Source organism: Oryzias latipes, chromosome 21 (assembly GCF_002234675.1).
Source record: "Oryzias latipes chromosome 21, ASM223467v1".
In the NCBI taxonomy this organism is placed as follows: domain Eukaryota; kingdom Metazoa; phylum Chordata; class Actinopteri; order Beloniformes; family Adrianichthyidae; genus Oryzias; species Oryzias latipes.
This window is the reverse complement of record NC_019879.2, coordinates 729,888-751,519: the sequence shown is the minus strand read 5'-3', so window position 1 is coordinate 751,519 and position 21,632 is coordinate 729,888. Positions and strand designations below refer to the sequence as shown.

Below are 21,632 nucleotides of genomic sequence, written 5' to 3'. Positions count from 1 at the left end.
AGCCGCCAGAGCCACGTTTTAACAAATTGCATGCTATTTATTTTTTTACTAATTGTGTGTGTGTGTGTGTTTTTAGTGGGTTTTATTGAGCCTGGTGTTTTAGCTTTTTTATGGACTCCTTGGTTTTTATTTTCTGTTTTTAGACAGAGGCTCCTGGCTCCAACGGATGGACAGAGCAACAGACTCCCCAAACATCGCCCCCCTGGAATAAACTTTTTTTGTGCTCCCTTTGAACGGTGGTCCCTGGTGTCCTGTCTCCACACAGATCCAAATCTGAGAATTTAGACAGAGGCTACACCCGCCCCTTTTAGATTTGTATTGCTGTCTTTGCTGTCATTGCATCCACTGACAGCTCTCTTTCAGTACTCTGCCCTCGACTTCGCTAAACTCTGCCTGACTCAGCTTGATGCACCTCCGCCACTTCATTTGTTTTCTGCTTTTAACCTCCCATCCGTTGATCAAATGAGTGAACTCATCCGAAAATCCAACATCTCCTCCTGCCAGCTTGATCCAATACCCACTGCTTTGGTCAAGGCTACTCTCCCTTCTCTGTCCCCACTGGTCACCAGCATCATTCACGCCTCCCTCAAGACTGGAACAGTTCCCACTCCCCTGAAATCAGCTGTAGTCACCCCCATACTAAAGAAATCCTGGTTCAGACCCCTCCAACCTCAATAATTTCCGTCCAATATCAAATGTCCCATTCATCTAAAAAATTCTTAAAAAACTGTAGCTGCTCAACTCCATGCTCATTTCTCCAGCAACAATTTATACCAGGGGTGCTCATTACGTCGATCGTGATCAATTGGTCAATCTTCAAGAACATGAGGGTAGATCGCAGGTCAGCAAAGACAAATAACCAAAAAAAAAGTACTTCTAAAAAAAATCCAACAGCCAATCAGATCCTCTTCCTCCCGTCAACTGGCTGTTCCACGACCACGTATGCTTACCATGGGTGGTAGAGCATTCAGCAGCTCTGCCCCGCAACTCTGGAACTCCCTCCCTTCTGATCTACAAAATATGGAATCACTCTCTCAGTTTTCCAAACATCTCAAAACTCACCTTTTTCGTCCTACATTCAGCACATGATATTTAAACTGCTGTTTTAACTTTTAACTTATTTTGGGTTTTGTGGAGTTTTTATTGTATTTTTAGGCCTTTACATAATTTTGTACTGTACCTTGAGTGTCCAGAAAGACGCCATATAAATACAATTTATTATTATTATTATTATTATTGTATCGCAAATCGTATCGTAAGGTACCAGTGATTCCCAGCCCTGGTGTAAAGCTGTGTGTGACTTTCTAGTGTCTAGCCATGCAGATAAGTCGATTCTAGGTGGAAAAGCTTGTGAACAGCTGCACCTGGTGAAAAGAATTGGGACAATCGCAGCAGCAAAGTCTCCACAACCAACCAAACCACCAGCAACCAAAGAAGAACTCATTGAGAAGTATGCAGAGGTTTTCACAGGCTTGGGTGAGTTTCCTGGAGTTCACCACATACACAGACCCAAACGTCAGACCTTTGATTCATGCATGCAGAAATGTTCCCCTGTCCATAATGGACCCACTGACAAATACACTGAAAGACTTACAAGACAGAAAGGTAATAAAGCCAGTCAACGAGCCCACAGATTGGTTAAATAGTCTGGCTGCAACACAAAAAAAAGAACAGAACACTAAGGGTGTGTTTGGACCCTTGTGACCTAAACCAAGCAGTGAAACGCCAGCACTATTCTATCCCCACACATAAGGATGTTCATAGTAAACTGGCGGACAATCAATTATTACCATTCTAGCTGAAAAAAAAGGTTACTGGCAGATCAAACTGGATGAGGCATCTTCTAGGCTCTGCACCTTTAACACAACTTGGGGCAGGTATCGTTTCCTCCGGCTCCCATTTGGCATCAAGTCCGCCAGCGACGTTTTTCAACAAAAGAACTGTGAGACTTTTGGTGACATCCCTGGTGTGTTTATCTTCGCAGATGACATGATCATAGCAGCAACTTCAGAGAGCAAGCATAATGAAATCCTGCAAAAAGTAATGGACAGAGCAAAAACAGACAATGTGAAGTTTAACAAAATTTCACTTCAAAGTAGACACAGTGAAATACATGGGTCACATCATAACTGCAGCAGGCCAGAAAGCAAACAACACAAAGATCAAAGCCAATATTGACATCACAACTCCGGAGGATAAACAAATTCTCCAACCTCTGCTGGGAATGGTGAAATTCTTGGCACAGTACATATCAAATGAAGCGTCGCTCACTGCACCATTGAGACAGTTACTAAAAAAGTACACTGTGTGGCAGTGGCAACCACACCACACAGCAGCGTTAAGCACACTAAAGACAGCGCTCACTCAAGCTCCAGTTTTGAGAATTTATGACCAAACTAAACCTTGGACTCTACAAGCAGAGTCCTCAAAAGATGGACTGGGTGTGTGCCTGCTACAGGAGGGACAACCCGTCTGTTATGCGTCACGAGCACTGACCGACAAAAAAGAGATAAGAACCCTTTACTCCTCCAAATATACATTCCAACATAAACACATACATGCACACACACACCCACCCTCACAAACACACATGCACTTCTCAAGGAAGGTGGGACCTTGGACATCTGTCCCCTACCCCATCCCTGGTAGGGGGTACTGAGCCCTTGGCAACGGTAGCCACGTCCCCTGGGTGCTGGTTTTCTGGGCCCGGCAGTGCTCTCTCCCCGCAGGGAGAGGGATCCCTGAGCTCTCTAGCAAGGCCAAGAGCTGGGGACACACCTGAGCCCGGGGTGTCTGTGTCTCTGTGTGGGTTCTGGTCCTTGCCCCTGAGAGCTGGGCCTCGCCAAATTTCCAACTGTGGGTGAGCCTGGTCGGGCCATGTTTACAACATCTCTTGTGGACCCCCTCTTCTCCTGTGTGCCCTCCTCCTGGGCGGGGGCGGCTGACCCCTGCCTTACTCCTTCCTGGACCCACCGTGGGCCGGGTGGGTGGCTGCCTGGAGCGCGGAGCAGGTCTCCCTTGGTGGGTCCTGGCCCATAACTGGGGTGGGGCGGGGGGAGGCCCAGAACTCCTGGGTAGTCATGAGGTACTCGTCTGGGGGTTTATTCAGACATACCTCTGGTTTGTCAGAAGATTCATGACCCCAGTTGTTAAAGTAAAATATGTCCAACACAAGAGGCCTTCAGCCCTCATCTGTTTGGCCAGCTGTTGGACAGGACAAGGTAATAAAAGAAAAGAGACACGAACCAATTGTAAAAGAGTTGCTTGCCATTGTGTTTGCTACCAAAAGATTCCACCAGTATGTCTATGGAAGACCAGTGACTGTGCAATCTGATCACAAATCTCTCAAAGCAATCATGCGCAAACCGCTTTCCAAAGCACCAGCGAGATTGCAAGGAATGCTGTTACAGCTTGTTGGAAAATATAATCTGTCGCTTTGAGATTACTTTCCTTGTTGCATGTTCAATAAAGTTGAGAAGAAGAAAACCACGGGATTCGGCCGGATTAAGTTTAACAAATTTATTCCCTAACAATATTTCTAAAAACAGAGTAAAAACAGATCGATCTGGGTGTCCAAAATCAAGGCCTGCAATACGCAAGAGGTTACATTCCGAATTCACATGCAGCTTGTCTGGAGACACAGGAAAATTCCTTGAGTTCAGAGTTTTAAGCATGTGGTCCGAACATCCTCCCCCGGGAGCAAGATGGCCGCCGAATCTCCGCCTCTGGTCGCTGGAGATTGGCTGACAGAGGAGCCCGCCTACTTCCTTCAGCCCATGTTAGGAGTTACAGCATTTGGTCCTAGCTTCCTGCTTCAAACGTCCAGGGGGGTTATTTCAAAGACGGACCACTGTCCGACCACCAACAGTGTCCCCATGGGGGTCCAGCACCGTCGCCCGGATCCTTCTCCGCAGGCAATCAGTCCCAACTCTTTGTCCTTTTCATGTGAGTTGACACCTTCAGGGGGTTCCCATGAATTGAATTGAATCCTGGAGACAATTTAATTCTGGTCCATGTCAGATCTACAGTTAAGGCTTCCAGATGGTCTTAGAAGATCAAAGACTGTTTTCTCCTGAAGGGGGTTGGAGGTTGGAGCTGCATTCCTGAAACCTCTCACAACTTAAAGAAGCTTCTTCGAGGTTTTAAGGATGTAAAAGCACACACTTCAGCAAATGACTTATCTTCAATGTAATAAAATTTAAGACTGCAAACCCTAATGAATTTACCAAAAAAATATAAATTCCTTCAAGCTGCAAAGGTAAGAACTTACCGTCACATGCACACCCGGCAAAAATGTTCATAGCCAATGCCCTCTCACGTGCTACCGCAACCAGCAACAATTATGCCACAAATGAAAATGCCTTTAATGAAAGAGTTGTATATGCATTAGAGGCTACAGAGGCACTGAGTGAAAACACACTCAATAGACTGAGAACAGCAGTTGCAGCACAGTGAGCTACAAGCTGTGCGTGAAAAACACATGAATGGGTGGCCAACTAAATGGAAAGTTTAGACAGAGCATTATATGGCTACTGGCCCATGCAACACAACATTAGAATTCATAAAGGCATAGTTATAGTAGGAGACAAGATTGTGATACCACAGAACTTCAGACAAACTATCCTGGCAAAACTGCACATGGCTCACCAAGGTATTCAGCGCGCCAAAGCAATAAAAGTGCTGTACTGGCCTGGCATGTCCAGTGATATAAAGACTATTCAGAAATGTGAACAGTGCCAGCAAATGCAACCAAAGAATCAGGTAGAGCCACTTTTTCCACACATGATTCCAGTGCTGCTGTGGATGAAAATTGGAGCAGACATTTTCAAGCTGAATGGTCAATCGTATCTGTTATTAATTGATTACCTCACCAAATAACCCTAACCCATGTTCACTGCTGTTCCTGTGACGTAATTTCCGGGTGAGCGTAATCCAGTGCTGGTTGTGATTGACATTAGTCTGACCACTTTTGCTTAATATAGGTGTTATTTGGGCTAATATTCACATCTAGCACCTTTTAGTAGCGAATACACTACTGTGTTAACCGCTTGCTGTCCGCCTATTTCTAAGTTTGCTAAATAAACTACTTCTCTTTAGCTAAACACCGCTAGCCCTAGCTTTGCACTTTTTTAGCATGGCTATCACTCCTGCCTTTCCCCCTCTCTCCTGCCCCATGTGCCATATGTTTAGTTAGGATCCTGCCTCCTTTATTGTAGATAAGGGTAGGTGTGTTATGTGTAGTCTTGTGTTAGACTTGTGTTAGAGGCCAGGCTAGAGTGGCGTAAATGCTTTGGTCTTAGCTTTGGGGTAGGTGAGGGGAGTCCAGGCCCCAAAATGTCCCGATCACCTCCCTAGAGAATTTCCGTCGGCGAGCACTCCAGCCAAACCCTCCTCAAGGTCCAAACTGGATTCTTTTCCACACAGGATCAATATAAGGTTCTGATAAAATCAGTATACACGCCACCTATAACAGCGTATAAGAAACAGCAGCTGTTTCACTCTTGGGAGCTTTAGAAAGTCCCAAGGCTCTGTTCAGCACCTGGTAGAAAAAGCGCTAAGCCGCGCTATCCGCAGAGCTACAAGAGCTCACCCTTTGGCCGCGAGTATCTGGCGCTGTGAGGCTAAACCGGATGTATACAAATGGAAGTGGGCGGTCCCAGTGGCCAAATGCTGCACATCCTGCCAGTGACAGCTTAAGGCTTTTGCCCCAAGAGGCCATCGCTCGTAATTATTCTCCGAGCCACACCTGAGCCGATTAATCCTGCCACAGTGACATCGAGGGGAACCTTAGGATGTTAGCTCAAAGTAAGTCTAGGTTCCGTCGAGTCATGATTCACGCAGGCGGTAATGATGCCCGACGGAGAAAATCAGAGGTTCTTAAGTTAAATGTAGCTTCGGTGTGTAATCTGGTTAAGACGATGTCCGACACTGTCATTTTTCTCCGGTCCCCTGCTGAACTTAGGGATGAAAAGTACAGCCGCTTTTCATCATTTAACCGCTGGCTTTCTAGATGGTACCCAGAAAACGGCGTTGGTTTTGCTGATAATTGGAGCGCGTTTTAGGGTAAACCCGGTCTCATGCGGAGAGATGGCGTCCATCCTACTCGGGACGGTGCCGCTCTTCTTTCTAGAAACATTTCTGCTAGCCTTAGTCTGTCAACCTGACAACCCAGAGACGAGACCCGGGCGCAGAGCAGCAGTGGAAAACGCTCCTCTGAGCTTCCCTTAGGGTTAGTGCTGGTGCAACGTGTGTTCTCCCTACCATGACAAAGGTGGATAAAGGTGGAAAGATTTCATGTAATCCATGGACACCAGTGAAGATCACAAATCATTGAAGAAAAAAGGTTCAGAGCTCTGTCTAGTGCAGGGGTCGGCAACCCAAAATGTGACTGCTCTGTTGTTGAAGTTTAACTTCATTACAATATCAATGAATTATGTTTCATTGCTTTGATAAAATTAAAGAAATGTAATAAAGAAATCCTATTTTTGATGTCATTTTTATTTTGAGGATTCGAACAAAAAACAAAATGGAATGTGTGTGACTTGCCCTTCTCTGGGAACTAAACAGAGTGCAATAGGATGCAGCCTGGGTTTATAAAAAAGAAAACAGCAGCCTTTTGAAAAGGTAAAGTATATAAAATCAAATGAATACAGTTGAATTGGATTTCTGTGCAAATGGCAAGCAAGTCAGTGCAAGGGTAAAACGCATCTCTGGCAAAGACAGTCAGCTTGCCCTCGAATGACAGAACAGCTTGAAGCATTTGTGGCGCCTGGAGACTTTCATTCAGCTCGTTTAGCTGGCTTGTCAATGTCATATCCACCAAAAAGTGCAGTTTTTCGAGGCACTCAGTATCATCCAGTTGCGGGTAGTTCAACTTCAGGTCTTTGCTTTTCAGGAATGTTTTCACGTGTTCGAAACAGACGACAAAGCGACACAAAACGTCACCCCTGGACAGCCATCAGACTGTGTTGTGTAGCAGGAGATCAGAATATTCGCTTTCAACTTCCATCAAGCAATTCACGGAACTGACGGCGGTTTACATCAGCCACCTGCCTAGCGGTCCGCTGCCCTGCTGGTAGAAACGTGTGTCACAGGCTATGACGCAAACCTTCGTTGACAGAAATGTTGAAATTTAACATTGTAGTGGCAGTCATGTGCATTTTAGGTCTGTTAGCAGCAAGGGATTGTGGGATGCGGTCTTCTGATATAATTAGGGCTCAGCAGGAGCGTTTCTGTTTGCCCACGTTTCTTTTCATATGGCAGTTTTGTTGTTCCACCTTAGTTTATTCTTCCTGTTATGTTGTTTCTTTATGTTGCACCATGAGTGTGGGAGGGGGAGAGGTTGACGATCCCTGTGCAATGTTCAATGTGGTATGTGTTCAAAATAAATGGGCTTGTTATGCCGAAAAGGAGACTGCGCTCTCAACTTCTCTTTCTGCCTCATCCTCTCTGAGACTGTTCAGAGTCGAGCGGTGTTTGGGACACGGACAGTCCTCTAGTGCAGTCAGTTGACTGTCGGCTCAACTTGTTGACAACGTGGCTCCCGAATTTCCCGCGACAAATGACGTATCTGCTGGGCGTTAAGAATGTTTGTGTCATGTTTTTCCTCCGACAGAAATAACAAAACAAAACATATTTCTCTCACCCATCTTTTTACATTTTCAAACATTTTTGAAAATTCTCCAGGGAGCCACTAGGGCAGCGCTAAAGAGCCGCGGGTTGCCCACCCTGGTCTAGTGGGTCTAGATGACCCAACTCCCAACATTAAAGTGCCTAGGATAGGTTACATTATAAAAAGGCTCTGGATAAAGCTAGAAGCCAGTACTATTCAATCCTAATGTCAGAAAATGGAAATAATCTAAGATTTCTTTTTAGCACTATAGCTAAATTAACTCGCAGTCAGAGCTCAGTAGAACCACATGTTCCTGTTTCTCTCAGCTCTGATGATTTTCTTACATTTTTCCATAGTAAAATCTCAAATATTAGACATAAGTTAAATCAAGTTATTCCTACTATCAGCCCAGAACAGGCTGAAGCGGTAGAAATGGAGGCATCCATAGAAACCTCTGTAACATTAGACTGCTTCACTGCTGTGGATCAGACGGAAATAACATCAATTATTACGTCCTCCAAATCCTCAACGTGTCTGTTAGACCCAATTCCCACTAGACTTTTTAAAGAAACTTTTCCCCTAATTAATGATCCCATATTAACAATGATAAATGCCTCTCTGGAAACGGGTTACGTGCCACAGTCTTTTAAATATGCAGTTGTTAAACCTCTTCTGAAAAAGCCCAGTTTGGATCCTAGCATCTTGGCCAACTATAGACCGATATCAAACCTGCCCTTTATTTCTAAAATCCTAGAAAGAGTTGTAGTTAAGCAGCTTTACTGCCACCTACAGGACAACAGCCACTTTGAAGACTTTCAGTCGGGGTTTAGACCTCACCACAGTACGGAAACTGCACTAATTAGAGTCTCTAATGACTTGTTATTGGCCTCAGAAAAGGGACTACTTTCTATTCTGGTCCTGTTAGACCTCAGTGCAGCCTTTGACACCATTGACCAGAATATCCAGAAGAGGATTGGAAGTATTGAGGAAACTTCAATGACACTTTAGTTGGAGGAGAAAAACTGTCCATTAGCTCCCCCTTTTATTTTAGCATTTAAAATCCACAAGTAAACTATTTATTGAGATAAAAATTATGGAGTAAAATGAGTTAAAAGCTAAGAAACTAGAAAAAACAAAATATATATATATACACAACAGCAGAACTAAAAGCTGGATGGAGCGGCGTCTTCATGGATGACGGTAAGAAAATGCTAAAAATGTTTGTGGACAAACACTGGAGAGAAGATGATCTGTCCAAAAGCTCAACACTGAACAAAGCCAGTGTTCAAAAAACACTAAAACCCCACTCCTGCTCCCTCGGCACAGCAGCATCACAGTTTTTGGAGGCGGGTCTGCATCTCCGCCACCATGCGGCTCATCATGCCTCCCAGGTGGGCGTGAATGTCCACCAGCTGCTGCGGCGAGAGGCTACTCAGCTCCATCGGCGTCATCCTGGAGCTCAGGGCCTCCAGCTCCCCCAACAACCCGCTAGGATGCAGCCCCTGTGCAGGACTTCGGTTCCCCTCCAGCGCCATGGTGTCCAGCTCAGGGGGAACGTCTGAGGACAGCAGCTGGTCCAGCGGCTCTGCGGCTGCAGACACCAGGAAACAAAGGTCACACCGAGCAGAACGCCTGTACTCCACAACTTCTGTCCCTTCAGAGCCACTGGGAGAAGAAATCTGCCCTTTAGACATTGAACAGCAGCTCAACCCTACAACTACTCAAAGACACAAAGCAGAAGCGGGGGGGGGGGGATCTGCCTTTCTGTCCTCAATTGCGGTGATGCCGAAGCTCTGCATCACCATAACCACCATGAAGCTTAGACTTGGATAGCAGAGGGACATCAGCGACCAGAGGGTTGACGCTTGCTCACCTCTGTCTACTAAAAAAAGACGAAGAACACTCGAGGAGGAAGTATACGGGTGCAGAGATGAAGGTGATGCCTTCAGAGGAATAACAGCAGTTTGTTTTGAAAGCTTATCCTGCTCACCTCAAATAAAGAAACAGCCTTACACTTTCTGAAACCTGAAGCTTAGGTGGGTTTGAGGACTAAACAAGGCCCCACCCCTCAAAAAAAGCAGCAACATCATAATCTCTGCTGTTTCCATTTACACACCAAGCTGTCCAGAGGTCTTCTCCTCTTCGTCTGGGTCATGAGGGGCGCTTGGCTCCTCCAGCTCAGAGGTCATCATCTCAGTTTCATCAAAGCTCTTCAGCTCGACTCCTCCCCGTCCTCTCCGCTGTGGAGCCACAGCTCAGGTTAAACCTCCTCACTGCAGCAGGGCCTTCTTTGTGTGGACTTTGTGCTCACCTGTTGCTCAAAGATCTTAAGGGCCTTCTTGACATTTGACATCTTCGGGGAACGAATAGGCAGGGTCTTAATCTCGCCAGGTGTCAGAGCGCTGAGGTCACCGACAGTTCTGATGTTTCTTGCGCGAACAAGCTGTCCGAACCCTCGAAACCTGAGGCCAAAGTCAACAACAGCATTGAGTCACAAAAAACACTGCCTGAGGATCTCTGTGAGGAACAGAAAACTCTCACCACATGGTGGAGGATATCTGGGACAGCACCGCCTCCACGGGAGCAGAGCAGCCGACCAGGGCGGGATAGATGCAGTCTTTGGACACAGCTCCAGGTTCCTGACTCATTTCCGAAATCTGGAAAAGTCAGCGGGAGACAGTTCTCCTACAGATGTGGTACAAACAGGTATGAAGACTGTAGACGCTAATGTCTTGTGGAGTCTTAAAGTGAAGCTTTTAGCAAAGAATTGTCGGCTGCAGGACTTTTGATCTGCTTTCACCATCAGCCTTTTGCAAAAGCGTCTCCAAGTTTAGAAGGTGTGAGCTCTCCTCAGTATGCTAAGAGCAAAGAGAAACTCCAATCAAATGTTCTGATGCTGATGTGGTCCAAGCTGCCGTAAACATTCAGCTCCACCGCTGTAGACGTCAGGAGCAGAGACCTGTCACTGTACTAAACAGCAGGAAGATTTCCTCATTTCAGCAGCTCGTCTCATTGAAAGGATTTAGTCGATGAAAAAACTGCTTGCTTCATGTTTAAGTTGACGTAAAAAAAACAAACCTTGACGTCTTGGGATATTTTTAGCGATTTAATTGTTGAGAAGTCATCCTTCACTGCTGAACAAATGGTCAGAAACTACCACCCATGGTCATTTCAAGAAGACATTGCCAAAAGAAATGTTTCCGGCTGGCATCACCCATCAAGGCTAACTCAACAGCTGGTTGGACAGGGAGAACGCGAGTGGCGAGAGAGGACACAGATCTCCACCCCCCTTTTGATCTGTGACTATGCAGTGATGAAAGTCAGGCAAGGAAAAAATCCCTGAACTTTTCTTTGAGCGATATGGCGGCGCAGAGAGAAATTTTTGAAAAATACATAGTCTTAGATGCATTCTGGTGCATTCTGGCAGCTCGTTATTCACTTCTTAATCAAGAAACTAAGACTAATTGGAGCATCATCATTTGTCATTCAAACCCCTAGTTTGACTTAACATTAAGGACTTCCTGGTCCTAAAAAAGAATTTGGATCATTGCTCAAAGTATAACAATCCTACAATCTAAGCTTTTCCTAAAATCTGCAAAAGATACAATTGCTAAAATATAGTAACATCAAAGCCCCAAATGGCTAAAAGAACACCAGTAACTATGATATTCTATGAAAATACCTCAGTTATTTATACATTATTTCTGCTTTAGAAATGACTGATGTACAACATTCACTTGCACTGTTTTCTCAAACTATAATTACATCAAAATATGGGATCTGCTTTAAACTATAATTCTATAACATAATACATCAATTCTTTAACACCAATACTAAGTAATCTGGGAAATATCAAAACAAACATACAAACTAAATTAAATATTGTAAACATTATTTTTTAAGGGAGTGCGGGTCCAAACCATCAAATACTTATAATTAATGTCAACTATACTGAACTAAATCATGGTAATTAGGAAATACAAATAAATTAGATAGAGAAATGTATTCAAAATAAAAACTGAAACTCAAAACTAAAACTGAAATTATTTCTGAATTTGGTTTTGAGATTATTTTACACAAAAAAGTATTTGACCTACACTACCTTAAAAATATTTTTCTTCCAGCCAAGACCACTTCAATTTGTTTTTTATCGTCTTCTCACAACTGAGGTCGTGACCACGCTCAATAATGACGATGCCTGCCATTATTTTAACACAAATTTGATCGAAAACTCTTCAGATTTGTTTGTGAAAGTTTAGCGTGGGTCAGCCAGTTTTGGTCTCTAGGGAAGCAAGTCACGCTGACCACGTGGTGCAGACAGAGCCAATCAGACCCGTCGACGCATCCGAAAGCAACTAAAACGTCCCGTCATTGGTCAATTAGGCCGGGAAGACGAGAGATGGCCGCGACCATAGAGGAAGCGATCCGCGGAGAAATATAGAAAATAAAGCTAAAATTCGCCGATTTCAGACCATTTTTTCATCCGGAAAGCGATTTGTCCGTAAAGATCAGGTCTTTATTTCCCGGAAAGTACGTTCGGTTTGCTCAAAAACCCGGATTTCCGGGAATTCCCGGAAGACTTTCATCACTGCTATGAGCGCACATCTCACTTTAAAGGTGTAGAAAACTCATTTGGAGCTTGCCATCATTCCAGATGAATTAACTTTAGTTAGATACCGCTTGATACTGGAGTCAGTAGGCCGTTCAAAGTTACATTGGGATCTGCGTGGAAGGGATAAATGAAAGGGCGAACACATTCCACGAGACTGGGAGGCGATGCTGGATGAGCTTTGAAGGCCAGAATCATCGCGGAACAGCAGAGCAGCAACCAGACTGGCTCAGATAACGACAAGAAGGCGTGTTCATTCTGAAATCACTCATCACTGAAGATGAATTTGAGAACAAGGAATGAATAGAAAAGTGTTTGTACAAAAAAAAAATCTATTTTCATCCCACTTCCACTCATCCGGGACAGCATTTGAGTTATTAAAAGAATTTCATTAACTTAGACATATCTAATTTTTAATCTTTTTTGCTTAAGATGCCTTATAATCTAGTACAGGGGTCGGGAACCTTTTTGTCCGAGAGAGCCATAAACGCCACATATTTTTAAATGTAATTTCGAAAGAGCCATACAATAATGTAGCGTCCCTTTCCCACACTGAGGCACGGAGACTTAACCTCTTTTAAGGTTCTTAATTCTGGTTACTGCAGACCACAACAAACGCCGAACAATTAATTCAGCAACTCCTGAATCTCTCCCGCCGAGACGAGAGCGCGTCTCCCAATTTTATATTCCCCTGCTCCCGCTGCAGCCCTCCCATTTCCCTTATTCGGCCCATAGCTGAACCCCATTGGCCCAAATTACCTAACAACAGGCTGAGCGACAGAACTGAGGGCCAATCAGATCTCTGCTTGACGCGTTCAATGAACTCCAGAACTTTTAACTCGGCCCAACAGCCAAGTTAAACTCAGTCCGCGACAATATGTTTAAAACTAAATATACAAGTGAATGTGTGCATTTGATGTAAATTCAACATTTTTAAAGTACAATAAGTCTGTGGATTCTTTTTAATAACATCGTTATGCTGTTGCTAATAAATGATGATTATTTCTGGTGGTAGTTTAGCTGATGGTCTAGTCTGGTTGATACGTGGTGAGTTTCTGCTTCATGCAGGCGTTGAGACTTTAAACGTGATTTTAGGTTAGTATCAATGTTCTGTAGATGTGACAAAGACTGATCACATGCAGACGGGGAGCCAAACACACACTCACACGCTGCAGTGAGTGACGGGCAGCGGGTTTTACGTTTTTACAATCCCAGCGCGATTCACCTGCTGCCGCCCGCCCCCCCCCCCCCCCCCCCCCCCCCCCCCCCCCCGGCTTTCTTCCTCACACATCCCGTCCCCGCAACTGCGCGCTCTTTCTCAGAGACGGGAGTGCGCAGTTTTGGGCACGGCAATTCACAGGTTTCAGGCTGGTACAAACTCTGTGAAATATTAGATAATAGTAACTGATAGCGCTGGCGTAGATTTTGTTCTCCAAGCACGGCTACTACTGCGCGCCTCTGCCATCGCATCGCGCCCGAGAAGGACTGGTCTAATGAAAAAAAAAATTATAATTAAAGATTTGTCTGCGAGCCACATGTGACCATCAAAAGAGCCATATATGGCTCGCGAGCCATAGGTTCCCGACCCCTGATCTAGTACATCTTTTAAAATGCAGTACATCAATGAAGCCGTTTTTTTTTACAGCCTAATTCGATATTTTGCATTACGTTCTTTACAGTTTGGTTTACATAGTACAGAAACGGCTATGGAAGTGACTTCAGAACTACGGAGAATCAACACGCGACACATCCATCCACCTCTGCTCAAACTAACTTGGGAACTGTACAGGTTATCTGGTGTGAGTGTGCCTCAAACAAAAGTCTTTGCTGTTAGCCCCACAGAAGATGGAACATACCAGACACTTCTTGGAGCTCTTGTACCCTGGACTGTGCAGATTTCTGGGACTCCGCACCTGTAAGCCTTTTGTTGGAGTTGTCACAAGCTGGAACCAGAAGACACTCAGAGTTTGTCTGACTTCAGGACAGCTAAGTCCCCCCCACACACACTTAGATGGACCTTACCTTTGGCTGTGGGATGGTGTTGCTTTTGGACCTTCTGGGGGAGTTGGTGCCAACAGCCAGACTGCGGCGATCAATATCGTCAGCGGTCTCCTGTTGCTGGATTGGATTAGCAAAAGACACTCGCCTGGACTGCAAAGTGACAAAGCGTGGATGGTTACCACCACAAGGTTCAGAAGTGAGGGACTGAAGGAACATTTAACACTTACCTTCACAAGAGGTGAACTCATCTCTACCTCCAAAGGTCTTTTCTGGGCTTTTTTAAGGATACTGGTGGAGGGTGAGGCAGACGGAGACCAGGTACCTCTGGTATTACTATCACTGGGACTTTGGCCAATGTCAGGCCCTGTCACTTTGTCCTTGGGCCTCATTGGGGACTCCTGACCTACCCAGGTGGGGTCAAGTAAAACTAATTCTGTCTGTTTAGAGACACAGGCTTGTGTAGCCTCTGCATCCTCCTTTGGTGTATTCCCGTCTTCATTAATGTCCTTCACCGGTGCGACTCCATTTTCTGTTCCTGCTCCAGCAGCTGAGACAGACTCCCCACCACACTGACTGACAGGGGCCAGTGGCTCCTGTGAATGCTCCCCCTGAACCCCCTCCTCGTTTGGGGCAGTCGAAGGATCTTGGGGATCTGCGTTTGACTCCATTGATGTTTTTTCTGGGTGCGCCTCGCTGCCTTCCGACACTTCCTTTTCCATCTGTGATGACTCTGAGACATTCAGCTTCTCCCCTGTCTCTTGGGGGGGCACCACACTATCAGCAGCACATATGCATGGGTCCTGGATCAGATGAGTAGCAAGCCCAGCAGACTCCAGTGTGTTCTGGTCTTCAGGCTCAGAGCTCTGCACCATGCCGCCCTCTTTCCTCTCATCACCAGCAGCTGAATGTAAAACCTCAGAAGTCTCCGTCCGTGTTGAAGACTCTTCCTCTCTATGAAGTTCCTGTGGATCTTGGCCTTCTGGTGCCTCCGCGACTTGTGTTCTTCCTTCTAGACTCTGGGTCATTTCTACATCACCACTGCCCTCCTTGCATTCTATGGTACGAGACGGAGACCCTCGAGGTTTCCTCCCTCTCTTTTTGGGGACTGGTGACTTATTCTGAGTCTCAGAGGTGGCAGATTTTAGGGACTCCAAAGTGACACCTGTTTTTAGGGACGATCTTCTCAAATCTCTGCCACCCTCCTGAGAAAACTCTGTTCCAGAAAGATCTAAAGATGGAGAACTTTCTGCGGTAGATTTAGGACTACATTTTAAAGGATCTTCCTGATTTTTTTTTCTTCTTTTTCGGCCACCTTTGGTTTCAGCCTCTACGTCCCTGACTGAGACTGTCTGAGACCTTCTCCATGGTCCAACAGACTCCATATTTTGACCTTTATCTTGAGACCTTTCTGTGTCAGACAATACTTCATTTCTTTTGGATTTCCTTTCAGGTTTTGGCTGACTATCAGAAGATGAAGGTGTGACCGGCTGACTATCAGAAGATGAAGGTGTGACTGGAGAGTTGTCCTGACTGAGGATGTCCTCAGAACCTTCCATTCCTTTGATCATGTTCTCACTCTGTGTCTGGTGTGCCATTTCATTCTGGGGGTCTTTTGGTGGTGAACAAATCTTAGAGCCCTCCTCTTCTTGGGAATGGTCAGCAATGTCAGATGAAGACGCTTTCACCTCCAATGTCTCAGCAGGCTGTAATTTTGCATCCTTTTCTTCCGGTTTCATCACCTGTGGCCCAGTGTCCTGAGGAGCAGCAGTTGTAGTCGGCGAGTCCATTGCAGGCAGATTTCCTCCATCATTTAGTTTTGTTTGGTCAGGACTTCCCTCACTCATTTCAGCTTCTGGATTGGAGAGAAGTGAGACATTTTTTGATTGAGAGTTATTCTCAGTTTGGCTCCACTTGGGCTCACTGATCCTTTTCTTTTTGCGGTCTGGTTTTCCTAAGAAAACATCAACAAAAACCAGTAAGAATTAGTCTAAAAATGCCAAAATCCTGTGGAGGCTTAGAATTACCCAACTTCCACAACTACTTTCTTGACAATAGATTATTATACTTTTTCAAATGGTTAAAAAAACTCATGGATGGACCTGGAAAAGGCGCTATGGGGAAAGATCAACCTGTCAGATCTACCATTTATCAGCCAAACAGTTAAAAAACAGGACTGCTTCCAAAGTATTAATATAAACGACACTTTTACAGCCTGATGGGAATTTCTCAAAGTGTCAAACGCCTCACTTTTACCGTGCAAACTGACACCCATCTGGAACAACCTAGACATCCTTGTCAACAAAAAAATGTTACACATCCCAGCTTGGCAAGAAGCATAACACTACTAGTGCACTTAATTATTCATAAAAGCTTCATAACTAGCGCATGCGCCGCAAGAAGCTTTGGGGGCTTTACATGTGTTAGTTTGTGTGTAGACAGGCCCCACTCCTTCTGACTAACTTCTAAACCTGACAGTAATGGTGATTATCCTCCTGCATCTTTTGCTTTGTGATTCTACCCCCCCCCCCCCTGTAATCATCCTCCAGATTTCTTAACCACTTTTTCTCCCCTTCTTGGACCCTTATGCCAATTTCTATCATCCCACTCTCTTCTCTCCTTTATTCCATCTGGTCCAACAAAAATGTATAAAAACATAATCAATATAAATAAAGTTTAGCCTCAAATCCAAAAAGGGGTTTATTCAAATATACACCTTGTGTGTCTGAGGATCCTTAAACCCCTATTGTAACAGTAAAATCTTTCCAACACGAGAAGCCTTCAGCTCTCCTGTTTGCTGTTGGACAGGACAAGTTAGAAAAAAAAGTGATGTTATTCATCTTACCCTTGGGGGTGCTTTGGCTCAACTCTGAAGAGTATCTTCTAGATTTGGTCCGAAGCCCATCTCCCTTCCTGCTGTCCTCAGCAGCCAGTTTGGCTCTTGTGTTTGGTCTGCTTTGCTTGGCCTCTGGTGGCACGCTTTTGGTTTCTTCTCCAGAACACCTGCGTTTGGAATTTGTGAACTTTGCCTCTCGTTCCTCTGGATCCTCTCCAGGAATCTGGGGCCTCATTCTCTGACGTCCAGACCTTCTAGGTTCCTCTGGGGATGTCTGGGTCGATAAATCATCTGGCACCGGTTCTTCCTCTGTATTGGTTTCTTTTGGAATCAAATCTCCACTCTCCATTTCAGTCTGCATGTCGGGAATAACACTGGCATCCTCGCCGGGGTCTTCCGGCAGTCTTTCAATCAGCCGCACAGGCTCCGTTTTGGCCCTACAATCCTTAGGTCTACGGGGGGATTCGGGGTCTGGTGGACTTAGTTTCACAGTCGGGTGAGAATCCTGTGATTCCAGACATGTGGATACATGGGAAGCTTCAGAGAAAACCTTGTGACTATTGCAGGCTACCTGAGGACCAGTAAATGACGAGCCATTGCTGGGACTGGCAGGTTTTCCATCACTGTACTTCTCCAGAGTGATAAATGACTGACGTCGACTGTTGAGTTTCTGCGGAGTCCCCAACACCAAATCTGAAGACGAGGAGGTGTTGGGACTCGTGTCATTCTTAGACTCCACATTTTCTGTCGCCTCATCACTCTTCTTGTCAATTACCACAGAAACATCAGAGTCCTGGATGATCTCCTGAGGACTTTCAGTCGTCTCTGTTGTAGCAGTTCTGTCATGCTCTTGGAGCTCCTTCATTAGAACTTCTTTGCTTTCTTCATTTTTGGGAGGAATCTAAAATGAAACCGACAAAATTTACAAAATGTGGTGGCAGACATCTGCAAAGTGGAGTCGACATGCAGACATCTGCAAATGAAATAGGAAGAATGAAAAGCAGGTGCCTTACCTCGTCTGGAGTTTCTTCAGTACCTCTGACATTTTGTTCAGCTGTTGCTTTGTCGATACTGGAAAAAACAATTGTTTTCTTGCATTCTCAAAACAGGAATCCTAACAGATTTCCTCTAATTCAAACAGAAAAACCTACCAGTCCTCTTGGCTCTGGGTGTACTGGCTGAAAACGGTGGTGTCAAGAGAAGCATCCAGGTTGTTGTACATGGCGGGAATATCAGCCCTGCGTTACAGAACAGCTCAGTGTCAAACAGCAGAAATAGCCATCATATGACAAACGGCGGTAATCTGACCTTTTGGTTCTTTTCATCTCTTTTTGGTGCTCAGTCAGAACTCGCTCTTTTGTCTCAGGAGGTATGAAGACAAAGTCAATGGAGGCCTCTTCTTCAAGAACACTCCTGCTTGGAGGTCTGGGGGAGTCAAAGTCCAGCTTTGTCTAAAGAAAGACAGAAAAGTCTCTGAATAGTTAGGAAAACTAGGACAGTCCTGTAGATTTGGCTGGACTAGGAAGGAATGCTGATTAATCTGGATTGGTTCGTCTTAATATTACACTTTAAGGAGACAGCTGACGCAGAAAAATCTGAAGCAGGAGCAATCCTGAAAAAATTTGAAAATGTCAGCTGGGTAACAGTTGGTGTAGATCGGAGTAGGTGTTTTTTCATAAGCCACGGTTACATGCGGAAAATATCTTGATGGGATCAATGGTCAGATTAGCATCCAACCGTGCACATGGGCCCAGTCAAACTTTTTCCGATATTAACAAACGTTCACATGGCCTCACTTTTGGTGGGAATAAATCATCTGGGCATGCTCAGTAGTGTTGAAAATACCGGAAGAGGAAATGAGTCCTGATGTAAACAAACCTAGCTGCCATGCATATTTATGCAGCAGCTCAGTAATATACGAGACGATCTTCTAAACGTGCTTTTATTAATGTTGTGAATATTATGAAGCGCCTGTTTGCTCATTCAGTGCTTTGTTTGTGGAAGAACGGAGCCGGAAGAATCCAGGGCTAAGAGAGGCTAACACACGCTAACAACACGCTAACAACAACATTAGCCTTCTATGAACATAATCCATGCAGGAAATGCTGCAATCTGCATCCTGGCTGAATGTAAATATGTGGGAATAACATCAGCCTTTATTTTCTCGGGACACGACTGGAAACACAAATCCATGTGATTGTTTGAACGGTTTCTAAGGACTGAGCCACATTTCTGCTTTGAACAGCTCACACACCGCCCAAGAGCCGCTGAGTGAGCTGGAAGTCCGAGCTCTGCCCGGAGACACGGTTCTCCTGAGTCCGGCAGCCGCCAACCCAGAGTGGCGGGACGGATCGCAGTCACACAAAAAAACAAAACAACAAAACGCACACGTAACAAAGCATCCTCCCTCCCCTCAAACACAAACTTATTAATCCGGCTGCTCTGCTCAGAGACACAGTTCGCCCGGTCCACCGGCACCCGAGCCCGGACCGCACAGGGTCCAGACGTCACGGGGCACGAAGCGCTCCTCCCCCGCACCCCCCTCGTGAGGGGCGTAAGAGAGGGGAGCGGCAAAGAGCCAGCGGGACAAGGGCGGGGCGGCGCTGTGCTCTTCGCTCTGGGCGTCTGCGGAGCAGTCAGCCGGTTTGAGCTCCAAAGCTTCTGTGGAGCGAAACACCGTCTGAGCATGACGTTAAACCAGAGCAGAAGTGACACGATCGGAATGAACCGTTCACAATCGGATCAACAATCGGTATGACCCACCTATCTCCATCAGAAAGAAATTTTGATCCGAATGAGTCTGATGGGGGCAGAGTATTCCGAACGGCGTGTTTACATGACGCATTTCTATTCTGATCAGGCGTTCTTTCTGATTACTTTTGTTCATGTAAACGCAGCTGTAGATGACGGTCAAACGACTAGCCGGACTCTTCCTGTCCCGGTCAGAGTTTGTTTCCAGCAACAGCAACTCAAAATGATCAGCTATTGGAACTCCAAGACTTTTCAATGTGGCACCCAATTGAGGGTGAAACCTATTTCAACATCTCCCGCTCCATCAGTGCCAGTCCTCTTGTGTTACAGCAAATTCAGGCTTCTGGTTCCTCATCAGTCTCAGTTTTAAGGACGCAGATCGCTGTGAACCTAGTCTCTTAGCATATGAAAGAAAATCCCACTGCTCCATTTGGCCTCTCAAAAAACTTACAGAAACTGGTTTGTTAGATTTCCTGGAGCCCCTTTCCTCAGCAGCTTTTCCAAGCATGGAGTCTCTCTTCCCTGCAGATGAAACCGGGATCCCACTGAGTTCGGTCTCCAGCTGAGAACTCTCACTCTGGAGATGCACAAATCACAGTTCAGTGGTGAAGACAGCTGCAGCTGCCAGCAACCTAAAGTCCAGCAAGTTACAGAAACTCACTGAAAACTGTTCGCTGAGCTCTTCAGGAAGAGTCAGCACCTCAAAGCCAGGAAGGATGATGGGAGTCTTCTTCTTCACCTGGCTCAGGACAGGCCTTTGGGAGCAAACACAAATGATTGAGACGATGCTTCTCCAGCAAAGTCTCTCTCTGATACTGCACGGCTCACCTGATCTCTTCAGGGTAGGTCAGGCTGACCGAGTTGGCAAAGGTTGCATTCCAAAAGTGTGTGATGGCGGTGCGCAGGTGCTTGTTCTTGTGAAGAAACAGCACACTCATCAGAGGCGTGAGCTGAGCCAGCAGCTCGCTGTCGTACGCCAGTGTGCAGTGAGTCTGCAGACAACCCAAGATGTCGCCCAGAAGCTTCTCCAGCTGCAGGACAGAAACGTTTACTGCCTTAAAGGCCCCAGGGTCAAATGTGTCATCCCAAAACCACTTTGATGGAGAGCCCACCTTCCCCAGGAGCTGTGCTGTAAACTTGGACGTTTCACTGGATGCTTGCTTGTAGAAGAGCGCCAGAGGTTGGACCAAGGAGGTTAGAGCTACCTTGATGGCGCTGGTGAGGGCCAAGTTGTTAAAGATCACCGATAAGATGGAGAGCAGGGTGGAGCCTATGGCTTCAGAAGACTCCTCCACCACCTCCAGGTAAGTGTGCAGGGTCTGCACCAGCAGAATCTGGAAGCTGGATAAGTTCCCAAGGGCTTTGCTCTGCTTCCGAACCCAGTTTATCGGCGTGTGAGGAGCTGCGAGGAGAAACTGTTAAAACACATGAGCCTCTACAGAAGAAAATGACAGAAAATGTTCTTACACTTGAGCTTCTGCTGGAACTGAGAAGTATATGGAGAGAAATCCACAGACTCCACCATCACGTGGAGGATGCTGGCCATGGCGTTTAATGTTGAAGGAACCTGGATCACAGTGTTCAAATCAGCAGATTGTACATTTCTGAGTTTGGAGCCTCTGAACGATGAAGATCACCTTCAGTGCCTCACTGTCGATGGCTGCTGCCATCTTGGAGCAAAGCTCCTCGCAGCAGATGTTCTCCTCAGCTGTCACCACCAAGGCAGAGCAGCGTGCGAACACCTTGTACAGCTTGGACCACGACGACAGCATTGACTTTTGGGCCGCCTTAACAGAAAGAAATGATCAGAATCCTCTACACAAAAC

At 45.7% G+C, this 21,632-nt stretch overlaps 1 protein-coding gene across 2 annotated transcripts in view; it reads right to left on the bottom strand.

Moving 5' to 3' along the window:
- Positions 1–8,609: 8,609 nt before the first annotated feature.
- rif1 (replication timing regulatory factor 1) overlaps positions 8,610–21,632 on the bottom strand; it is a 30,450-nt gene continuing 17,427 nt past the window's right edge. The window contains exons 20-36 of one of the 2 annotated variants that reach the window (XM_023950614.1): positions 21,444–21,593; positions 21,274–21,373; positions 20,919–21,208; positions 20,635–20,837; positions 20,468–20,561; positions 20,258–20,383; positions 18,364–18,506; positions 18,207–18,293; positions 18,069–18,126; positions 17,065–17,956; positions 14,450–16,173; positions 14,244–14,372; positions 14,078–14,164; positions 10,154–10,269; positions 9,924–10,074; positions 9,729–9,852; positions 8,610–9,203 (exon numbers count right to left, since the gene is read on the bottom strand). In XM_023950614.1, the coding sequence (XP_023806382.1) occupies positions 8,944–9,203; positions 9,729–9,852; positions 9,924–10,074; positions 10,154–10,269; positions 14,078–14,164; positions 14,244–14,372; positions 14,450–16,173; positions 17,065–17,956; positions 18,069–18,126; positions 18,207–18,293; positions 18,364–18,506; positions 20,258–20,383; positions 20,468–20,561; positions 20,635–20,837; positions 20,919–21,208; positions 21,274–21,373; positions 21,444–21,593 (4,734 nt within the window). In that variant the 3' untranslated portion in view covers positions 8,610–8,943. The remainder of the gene's footprint in view (positions 9,204–9,728; positions 9,853–9,923; positions 10,075–10,153; positions 10,270–14,077; positions 14,165–14,243; positions 14,373–14,449; positions 16,174–17,064; positions 17,957–18,068; positions 18,127–18,206; positions 18,294–18,363; positions 18,507–20,257; positions 20,384–20,467; positions 20,562–20,634; positions 20,838–20,918; positions 21,209–21,273; positions 21,374–21,443; positions 21,594–21,632) is intronic. The other variant, XM_023950615.1, reaches the window with a different exon arrangement.